At 38.4% G+C, this 10,775-nt stretch overlaps 1 protein-coding gene across 1 annotated transcript in view; it reads right to left on the bottom strand.

Moving 5' to 3' along the window:
* Nucleotides 1-3,049: 3,049 nt before the first annotated feature.
* Sptlc3 (serine palmitoyltransferase long chain base subunit 3) overlaps nt 3,050-10,775 on the bottom strand; it is a 158,071-nt gene continuing 150,345 nt past the window's right edge. Inside the window, exons 11-12 of the mRNA XM_047541702.1 lie at nt 7,889-8,018; nt 3,050-3,421 (exon numbers count right to left, since the gene is read on the bottom strand). Of these exons, the coding sequence (XP_047397658.1) occupies nt 3,308-3,421; nt 7,889-8,018 (244 nt within the window). The 3' untranslated portion in view covers nt 3,050-3,307. The remainder of the gene's footprint in view (nt 3,422-7,888; nt 8,019-10,775) is intronic.

Genomic DNA, 10,775 nt, shown 5'->3' with positions numbered 1-10,775 from the left:
AAAGAAATATCTTTCTAAGATTGATGCAAAAGAAAACTGGAGAAAGAATTTTGCCCCAAAGCATGGAATGTTATTTTTCACCATTGGTTCCATTTTTATAGAGAAAAAAGTAAATTGGAGAATGGGAAGAAAATGTTCCATTGAGGAGAAAAAGGTGCTCATAGAATAAATTCACTTTTGTATAAACATCTTTAAATATCAACAAAGAATCAGAATGAAATTCCTGTTATGTTATTAGCGCCAACTGTGTTAAAAAGACCTACATGTCTCTTTTCTTTGCACATTTATATGACATATGCCTTCTCTGCACAAGTAATGCTGCACCAGTTCATTGAGAGGGGTTGGAATTAGTTATCAAAACTAAAACCTCCAATAATGGTTCCCAATTCTGGCATGCATTAGAATCACCTGGGAAAGCTTGTTAAAATGTAGATTCCTGGGCACCACAGCTATTGATTCTGTGGAGGTCTGGTGTGGGGCCCAGGGATCTGTACATTAACAAGCTTCCTAGTAAATTCTGAAACCTGCGGTCTCTGTCAAATCAAAACACGCCAAAAGGCTCTATGGCCAAATATCCATGATGCCATCATTCAGAATTAATATTAGCAGTGAGTCTTTGCCATTTTCTTGTTGTGCTAATGTATCCTTATCAAAAATACCAGTCTGGAACCTTTGGTTTCTGCTTCCCTGAAGGTTATCTTCTAGAACAATATCTTCCATCCCTCTATCATCCAATCAGGTTCTCTATACCTTTTTGCTCATTTCTTGTGCAAAGAAAAGGTACATGTGTGTATGTGTGCGTGCATTCAAATGTGAGTGTTGGGAATGCATAATATTATAGCTCTGTTAGAAAATCCTTTTTCCTAACAGACCCAAACTGATATAGTTATCAAGGCTCAATAATTGCAATTGAATTGAAATCACGTTCTTATTAACCTAGCAGTAGAGGACTTTATTTCATGAAAGACAAAATTCTCAGTATTCACAATCCCCCTCTTAATCAACCTTTTTCTCTTATATTGGTAGCTCTATGAGTCAGGGTCTCTTGTGATTTACTCAAGAAGCATTCCATTTGGGTTAGAGTTGTTATCATAAGTGTATATACAATATAGGCTCTCTGATAGAAATAGGTCTTTTCTCTTGTGCATGAGAATGTATTAAATAGCCCACGACTTTTGGATCTAAATGAAAAGAAACTATTCTCCCTGCCCCCCATTCCAGGTGGGAAATGAATTAGACTCAGGTTCCTCCATGAAAGTTCTAAGGGTAGACATTCCTGCTGAGGAAAACACCTGTTCATCTAGGGGCTTAAAACTCAAAGGTTAGGTGTGAAGGTATATGTGAAGATCACAGACAGATCCAGAAAAGAAGAGGGGCGGGTATTTATTTCTTTGCTGTACCTTAAGGGTTGGCCTAGATGTCTGACCACTCTCCTCACCTCCTGTTTCCTTTATAGAGCTCCCCCATATTCAGACATTTTGGACAATTCAGTAGGAATGATGCCATTCAAATGCATGTGTTAAAAAGACCTACATGTCTCTTTTCTTTGCACATTTATATGACATATGCCTTCTCTGCACAAGTAATGCTGCACCAGTTCATTGAGAGGGGTTGGAATTAGTTATCAAAACCAGTCCTTGGATGAGGCAACTGCATTTTCAGAACTTCTTTCTTTTCTTCCTTTGCTAACATTAACCATTCATGAGGAACATCCTCACCATGATTCACTTTTAAACTGATGAACCTACTGGGGGTTATAATTTATAAAAAACTTTCCATGCCAATCACCTTTTTCCTTGAATGAGCTTTGAGCATCAGGGCATATTGCTCCATCCAACACTGGCGCTGCGGGTTGAGTTTCTATCTCAGTGCACAACATGAAAGCTTGGGCCCATCTGTGTCACACAAAGCCAAACCTCTCTTGAAGTGATTTGTTTACAGTGTCATTTGATGGAGTGGAATGTTCTGTAACTCATTCGAACTGTTACAGAAGCTTGGCTAAAAGGTCACCACTGCTCTTTAGAGTTTCCAAATCTGGGCACCATCTGGGAGCTTGTTAAAGATAAGGTTTTCCACTGACTTTTTCCATACCAACTAGATCCAATTAGCAAAGAACTAATTTTTCGAAGAAGTATATGTTTATATTGTACGTGTATGTGTAAGAGAGAGTAAGCACAGAGAGAGAGGGAGCAAGCAAACAAATAAATTACAGTTAGTTGTTCGAACATGTACAGACCCACCTTGCCCCCAATCTGAGTATATGTGCCAAATTGACGATATTATTTAATAGGCCTGAATGGGTGTGGCAGTCTTGAAAGAGATGAGAGAATTCACTGTTAAATGTCCTTCTTGAGTCAATACATCCTTCAAGTGTAGTTTTGGGAGTCAGTTCTAAAGGAGATTGAATCTCAAAATTTAACTCAAAATCCAATAGGAAAATGGCAACTTATTCCTTAAAGTAATAAAAGTTATGCATGCTAAACTTTCACTCTGCATGGTACCAACAACATTGGAGTAGTTATAATTTTACAGTTCTAGTCTAGGCCTAAAGTTGGCTGTGCTTGCTTTCTGCCCCCTTCTTTATGATACAAGAGTCTTAAATTTTCCCAACCTCAAAAACTCAGCTGTAAAACTGTAGAAGAGCAAGAGGAAAAGGAAAGTTTCCTTTAAAGACATTTCCAGTTGCTGCTGACCAATTCTGCTCTCTCCCTCAAAATGTTAACTGTGTCTTTTGACACTTGTCCTTGGAAAAAGTCCAAATGTGGCAAATGGTAGAAGCAACATTCTTTACCCTCCTGCCTGGAGCTTCCCATGATGTGGATGAACTATAGCTGGTACTTTTATGGGTGGAATGAGGAAGTCAGCTACTCTCCACCATCCTCACCCCTGTCTGCAAATGAAATAAGTAAACATACAGTGAGATTGCTGAATTCACTATCAAAATCTTCTCATTTGGTTGAACTCCTGAAAGGGTCTGAACCAATCAGGTTGCACAGTAGCAGCTAAAGCAGGTTCATTGCAATTAAAAATATTCTTAGAAATGTGCGTGTGTGTGTGTGTGTGTGTGTGTGTGTGTTTCTATCAGATACTTGGGAGAGGAGAAACTTAAATCTGGGACCATATTTCTGTTTCTGTAGTCACATGTTAAGATATTAAAAACACAATGATGTCTCTCTCAGTTCAATTAAGCTGGTCTGGAAAAGAAAATTGTTCTTAGGAAGGGGAAGAAATCCATTTATATTCCTTCTGAGGCAAGGAGGGAGGTCTTTCTGGCAAAGTCTTTATGTTCCATTCTGGACCAGGAAACTTAATCGTCAAGTTCAAAGTTCATTTCGTCATTGAGTACAGGGCGTGCTGACTTCCTGTGCCGGGAATATTTCAGGTGCAGGAGATCACCCATTTCATCAATGGCTTCCAAAACCTGCAATGAGATTGCCTTCCGTCAGTTATCTTTAAATCCCTAAGTGGCTCTGCCTTGCAAAACCCAGATTAATTACAAGCTACACAAAGGCTCAGTCTTATTTTGCCAGCTCCTTTGATTTTAAAGAAAAGGAGCAAGATCCATATCATCAGGTTGTGGTTTATAAGCCCTAGAGGAATGTTAGATGCTAATTCATTTTATGTAATAGTCTAACTCCACATTTTGAATGTTTATTTTATTTTGGGAATGTGAGGAGAGGAATAAAAACATCTGACCCATCTAAACCTTTAAGGATTTATTTTCAAATTTAATGACTTACATATAACCTTGTGGAAGAAAAGATAAGGTTGCAGAATACATTTAAGGTTGTATCTTCATGACACAATAAACTAACCTGGCCAAGAACAAAATGGAACAATGTGGGAACTAATTAGCATCACCCTCAGCCCTCCCATGCTTTAACTCTCCCCCAATCTGTTTTTAAATACTAATCTCTACATTCTATGGAGTAATAGAACTTAAACTCATAAGGGACCAACTCACTGTCTGGCTATATATTTATAATTCTTTCTGTATGTATATATTTATGATAATGGTATTGAGTACACCTTTTCAATACTTCTGATTTATTTTATTTTATTTTTTTGGTCCTGAGAATCAAACCCAGGGCCTCATGCATGCTAGGCAAGCCTTCTACCACTGATTCACATTCATAGCTCTGAGCCTGTATTTCTTAAGCTGCCAAATAGGAAGAAAACCATATTAGGATCTACTGCCCTGTAAAAGTCAGAGTAAGGATTGTTAACACTAAATTGAATGATTAATGAGGCTTATGTACTTTCACGTTTGAGGAGTCTTTCAAATTAATAGCAGTTTAAATATCCACCAACATGTTGAGAGTAATTTATTTTTTGTTGGTAAGGTTATGGATGTTTAAAACGTTCTTTCTGTAGGCTGGGGAGACAGCTCAGCTGGTAGAGTGCTTGCCTTATAATCACAAGGCCCTGAGTTTGATCCCCTAGTACCGCAAGAAAAAAAAAAAAAAAAAAAAAAAAGAATGTCAATAAAACGTTCTTTCCTATTTTTTTTCTAAATTTCCTACATCAAACCTGTATACTAAGAAAAAGCAGCAAAGGTTATCTTTTAAATGACAGCAATTTAGGATCGTTTCTATTTATCTTTGCTGAAGGTGGGGCATGGGATAGTTCAGAGGTTTCCAGAGAGAAGCGCCTGTGTCCTTGTGGGATGTATGTGGCAGTTATGGAGGACAAGGGAGGAAAACATCAGGTTTTTCATTCATCTTTATATTAATGTTTTTAACTTCTATTTTTGTCTGTTATATAATGTACACAATATATTGGGAATGCACACAAACTAATAAATAGTTTATGCTAAAGTTCCCTGATCTAAGACTATCTAAAAGGCACCCTACTCAAACATAGCTTTCTTCAGCTTGCTGCACCTGTACTCAAAGACAGGTTTCCTCAGCTTGCTGCAGCATGGAAGAGCAAAGCTCCAAAGCCAAGGGCAACTTAATGACAGGAAGTTGGGAGGGGCTTCTTACAGCATTTGGTTTTGAGCTTGATAAGACTTTAAAGCAGCAGAGACAGTTCTGGGTTGGATGCAGTCAAGTAGTGGGAGTAGTTCACCAGCTGGCTATTAATTTATAATCTTTATCAGGCAGATGGAAGGATTAAGGAGAAGCTAGAGCTGTTGTTGGTAAAGGAGCAGCCTTCAGTTTGAAAGGAAGATTTAAATTGTTTTTTGTTTTGTCCTAAACATGATCTCAAGCAGCACTTTGTTTCATATTGTCTATATTCTGTGATGTTTCAGTTGCTGCCTTAATGCCCTGGCTATTCAAATTTCACTTTTTCTTAAACTATAGTAAAGAATTGCTCACAATTTTTATTGAGATGGAGGCATGATCTCAGAAGTTTAGAGCAATCTGTCTAGATACTGTCTCACTGCTTTTTTCACCCCAGGTATTTCACAGCAATGAGGAGTTTTTGAAGAGAACGCAAAATCTACAGGATTGTGTATACTTAAATACTTCAATGCTGGTTGCACCACAAGAAATACAAATTCATCTCCATTGTCCTTTCCTTCCTGTGACTACTGGGAGCTTGCTTCCTGGCCATGTCCTCTTCTCTTCTGTATCCGTAGAATTCCCTCTTCATTCTCTTCATCCTTCAGTGTGTTAAACACATCATGTCCTTCCCCATCTTCAAAGGCTTTTCCTAGTTCTAATGTCCTCCATGACTTTCTCTCTTTCTTCCTTTCCTTCCTTGCTTCCTTCCTTCCTCCCTCCCTACCTCCTTCCCCTCTTTCCTTCTTTCCTTCTTTCTTGGGATTGAACCCAGGAGAGCTTTATCCTAAGCCACATTTGCAGGCCTTTTTGTTTTTCATATTAAGACAAGTTCTTGCTAAGTTGCTGAGCTCTTGCTAAGTTGCCTGGACTGAACTCCAGCTTGCCATCCTCTTGCCTCAACTTCCCAAGTTGCCCTAATTTTCTTGAATTTACAGTTGAGCTTCTTGAAATACTTGCCTACTCCTCCTTATTACTATCTCACTCCATTTTAAAGAAGCAATATATTAAAATTAAATTACTGGAAATATAGACTCATTTTAGAGAACCTGGAAAATATAGAAGGGTATAAAGACCAATGACAGAGTTTACTCATCATCTCAAAACCTGGAATTAGGTTGCTAATGTATCATTCAATCCATTTTTATTGTGTACCTATTATACACCATACACTGATTTAGGTCCTGAGGTTATACATGATAAATAAGGAGGAGATGTGTGTGTGTGTGTGTGTGTGTGTGATTATAGCTCAAGCTGTCCTCTTCATTTTTTTATTCTTTGTACTATTTCTGTTCTTTACATTCCCCTAAAACTGTCCACTGTATGGAATACTGAGTTCCTATGAATTGCTAACCCAAAAGGGTCTTCTAATCTCTTACCCCACTTGGACTTTCTTAAGTTGGGGGGGATGTTTTAATCCTCCTCTTTCTCCTCAAAACTCTCTTCTACTGTGCTCGACACTACGCTAGCCCACGTCTCTCCTGACTGCTCTAGCTCTAGTTCCCACTGTGATCCCTGTTGTCCTGGGACACGTGCACTTCGCTTCGTGAATTTGCCTTTGACCTGTTCACTCTTGTTTTCCCCTGGACAATTATATATTCTATCAATGGCTTTAAAAATCCCCGGTTCCTGAAACTACAGCAGTTCCAGCTTTGCATATTCCTTTAAGCTCTAGAATTGATTTTCTCTTCCACAGATGGCCCATGACATGTAATCTCAGCATGTGCACATATGAGTCCACTCCCATTGAAGACTTGCTGATCCTTACTGGATACCGTGTCTCATTTAACTACTTTACCATTCTGTTCACCAGAGCTAGAGACCTCGAATTATCTTTGCTCTTTTTTCTTCCCACACCTGTTCTGCTCCAATCATTTGACAGATCTTGGCAATTCCTGCATTTGTAATGTCAGTTTGTAGATCCATTTTCTTTCTGTTGTCATAGACATTGTCATCTCTTGTTTTGTTCTAATAGCTCCATTTTGGGTCCCTTCCTCTTGCCTTTTTCCTCTTCAACCCCTTTGTCACATTTATTTCATAGTGGCATGATAATGTTGCACCACTGGTCAGAAAGCTTGAATGATGCCTCATAATCCTTTTAAAAAAGGCTCAACTGAAGAGTCCCTTTACCTGTAAATCTTCCCCCATTATTATAATTCATTCCCACCTTCATGCCCCCACAGTGTTATTTACATATTTTTCATCAACATTTATTCTGACATTATCATTTGCTATTTATTAGTATCTTCTTCTCTAGACTTTTTGCCCCAGTGTTTGCACATTGTAAGCACTCAATAGTGTTTGCAAAACTACATTGATAGTCCCATTAGCCCAAACTGATTAAGATGGCTTAGTTCTTTGATATTACTCATTCACATAAAAATTGAAATCAAAGGACAAAAAATAAAGCAGTCTTGAAATTCATTTCCACCTGACTTAGATCCAGCTGATGTCATATAGATCTGTCCTGTTAACTTTCCAACATATTGCTTAGTTGGGTCCTGTTTTATGATGGAAGATTTCGTGGCTATGAAAATATCAGGATACAGGTTGTTAACGTTAAAATAACATGGAAGATCAGCTTTCATATTTCAGAACAAGTAAGTAGCACATTTGGTTACTTACTTGTCTTTTCTATGAAACCACAACACTGACTTGACTCGCCTTCACTAAACTGATTTTTTTTCTTCAATAGAGTTGATCATTTTGTTGGATATTGTTGTCATAACCTAGGTTTTTAGCTGTGAGTTTCATTTGTCCTGGTGTTGTGCTTCTACACTACCCAAGAAAATTTCAGAGAATCCCAATCTGGCTCAAGAAAAGAGGTGTTCAGAATCCAAGGTGCCATGACTAGACTTCCCATTGGCCTGTGGGGTACTCACTGTGTCTAACATCTCCCGAGTATGTGCCGCCGAAATGCAGAACCGAGCCCGAGCTTCTGCGAGTGGAGTGGCTGGAAATCCAACGACGACCACCCCAATTTTTCTATCTAACATATGCCTTGCGAAAGCCCTTAGGAAAAGGGGAGGGGGAAAGTTAACAGAAAGAAGACAGAATTATCCTGCTTCCCAACCCCCAAAAGGAATGTGGCAAATTGATTTTTCATTTTTATGATAATAAACAGATTTAAGGTTATTAAATTCTGTCAAATGCAATTGACAAAGAGGTGGGTGTTCACTTGATGTCTCCCATAATTGAGTGTAGTATTATAGGGTTTGACACGAACATTTGATAATTATGAGCACTGTGTCTGTGACATTGAGCAGAAAATGTTGATGTATGTGACTCTGGTTTAATAAGACTGCACTGATATAAAATCTTTCACTTACTGGGTTCCTAGGAATTAAAACCAGCTAACACATTACAATTACATAAGAAAAAATATATATTAAATGCAAATCTATGTTTTAAAACACTTAATACCAGTAAGTTATACTTGGTGACTATAATTTGAAGATCAGGATCTCAGGGTCTGTACAATTCAATCCCCAAGCCAATATTCCCATTCCAGAACCAAAGATCATATTTTACATCAAATCAGAGATAAGAAGTAACAAGGGTTTCATTTTTTAAAAACATATGAATAAACATATGCAGGTATGCCCGGGGATAATAAACCCATTGACTGGGATCAAGGAGACTCAGGCAGGAGGGAGGCAGGGAAAGAAGTGAGCACACACAGAGAACTTTATGGGCAGATGCAGCCTATGGGATCTAAGTCATATGACTGTAAAGCTCTTTGATGCAGGGTAAACCTTTGTAAGCTCTGATTCCTTCCCTTCATCCTTCTAGCTTTCTTTTTTCTAAAGCTAATCTCAGTAACAATTCTAGAATATTAAACTCAAAGTCTGTAAATTGCTTGCACTGAGAGCCAAGGTCAGATAAAAAGGCACATACCCCCAAGTGAGTCTTTCCCCGCTTTGGGCTCTGTTGCTCTCTGCAGGAAACCTTAATTACTGAGTGGCTCTACCCATAAGTAAAGTAAAAGCCTCAGATCTGTTCTGAGCATTAAGAGGTTGCTGGTGTATTATTTTAGGCTGGATGCTGACAGTGCCACAAAAACCTACAGTCATAACTCAGGAAGAATTTAGAACCAGACTTGGAGAGTAAGGCTGCTTGCCCATTCATTTGTCTTGCTGTTTAGTAGTCTGCCTTTTGGTTGCTTTACACAGAAGACAGGTTATCAAATGGAGCAGTGGAGACTGGGAGGCCTACCGGACACATGGCCTCTCTGGCTCCCTGGCTTGGGCAAGGCAAGATTAGCCCTTTGATTTTGACTGTTCTGTCTCCTTCTTGATCACCCTATGGAAGGCTGCCCACGGAACTGCACAGGATGAGAGCTCATAATTGTCTGAGAAACAAGTCAAGTGCTTTTATTGCTAGCGTACAAACCACCTGACCCATGATCTCAGGCCATGTTTGGGGCTCCCAGAAGACCATTTTCACTGTCTGCATGTTTCCCTTTGTACCAAAGGAAGCAAGTTTTGCCAAAGAATGTAGAGTAAAATATATGACTCCATTGATTCATTAGGCTAATTCGGGGTCTCCCTGGAGCATTTTTGACTTGAAAACTTATACTACCCCAGCTAACATCCTTATATTAATGTATATGGTTGCACTGAACATTTTATATAATAAGCTTCTGGGTTTTATTCTCCAAAGCAAATTAGAACTTGCAGAGGCAGGAAAAAGCTAAGCTAGGTGAAATAATGATGATGATGATGATGATGATGATGATGATAGTGATGAAGATTAGCACATCACTACATGCAGCATGACCACGTCTTGTATACTACTGTCTTCTAAATTCGTGACAAGGAAGGAAAATACAAACTTTCCCTATACCAACTTACTAAATATGTTACAGTTTTGATTATTCAAGTGCTCATTTCATGGGTGACATCACATTACACTGGATGCCATAGATGATTCCAGTGGTAGAGCTGTAACAGTACTAGAGACTATCCTTTTATTCAATAGAGATGGAAATGTGGAGAAACCACAATGTTTTAATAACATGAAAGGTTTTTAAATGTGTAAATTAAAGAAGTGCTTTCTACACTGTCCAATACAATTAATTCCCTGTTTCTCTGCATATAAACCTTCAATGGAAGAAGTATGATAGAAAGGAAAAAAGGCAGCAAAGTAAGCTCTTACCAGCAACTCCTGCTAGCAATAGATGTTATTATCTTTTCTTTCTAACCTTTTCTCAGTTTCTTTAGGAAATCCAAGCAGATATTTTTCTGTCTGATGCCTTTTGAATCACCAATGATGACATTCAAGAGAGTTTTATTTATACTGTTTTTTTTTAATGAGATGTGCATTTTCTCCTATGGATTGAAGCTTGAGAGGTTGAGCTGTGTATTCAAAAGTGCTCAGGTTTAGGAGGCAAATGGCTTTGAATTCTGAACTCTGCTGCCTACAACCTGTGTGAGCCTCAGAAAGCAGTTTCTAAGCAGTTTCTGCTGACTGTTTTGTCAGTATCCCACCCTCAGTGGATAAAACTAGTGATAAGCAGTGGGTGATCACTGGCATCAAACACCCTTGTTTAGTATATAATCAGAATTCAGCAATTTTCACTTCTTTTGGAAAATAATATTCAAGTGGAATGAACACAATACTTCAATATATCATCTAGTACCCAGTAGAGCATAATTGCTGCAGAGTATAGCAGAATCTTTACCTATTATTTTTCAAGGGAGTTCTGTTTTTATTAATGTAGCCAAAATTGCAGTAATCATTTTGGAGAGTCATGCAACCATAATAACT

The sequence above is a fragment of the Sciurus carolinensis genome, chromosome 2 (assembly GCF_902686445.1).
Source record: "Sciurus carolinensis chromosome 2, mSciCar1.2, whole genome shotgun sequence".
In the NCBI taxonomy this organism is placed as follows: domain Eukaryota; kingdom Metazoa; phylum Chordata; class Mammalia; order Rodentia; family Sciuridae; genus Sciurus; species Sciurus carolinensis.
This window is presented reverse-complemented; position numbering and strand designations above follow the sequence as displayed.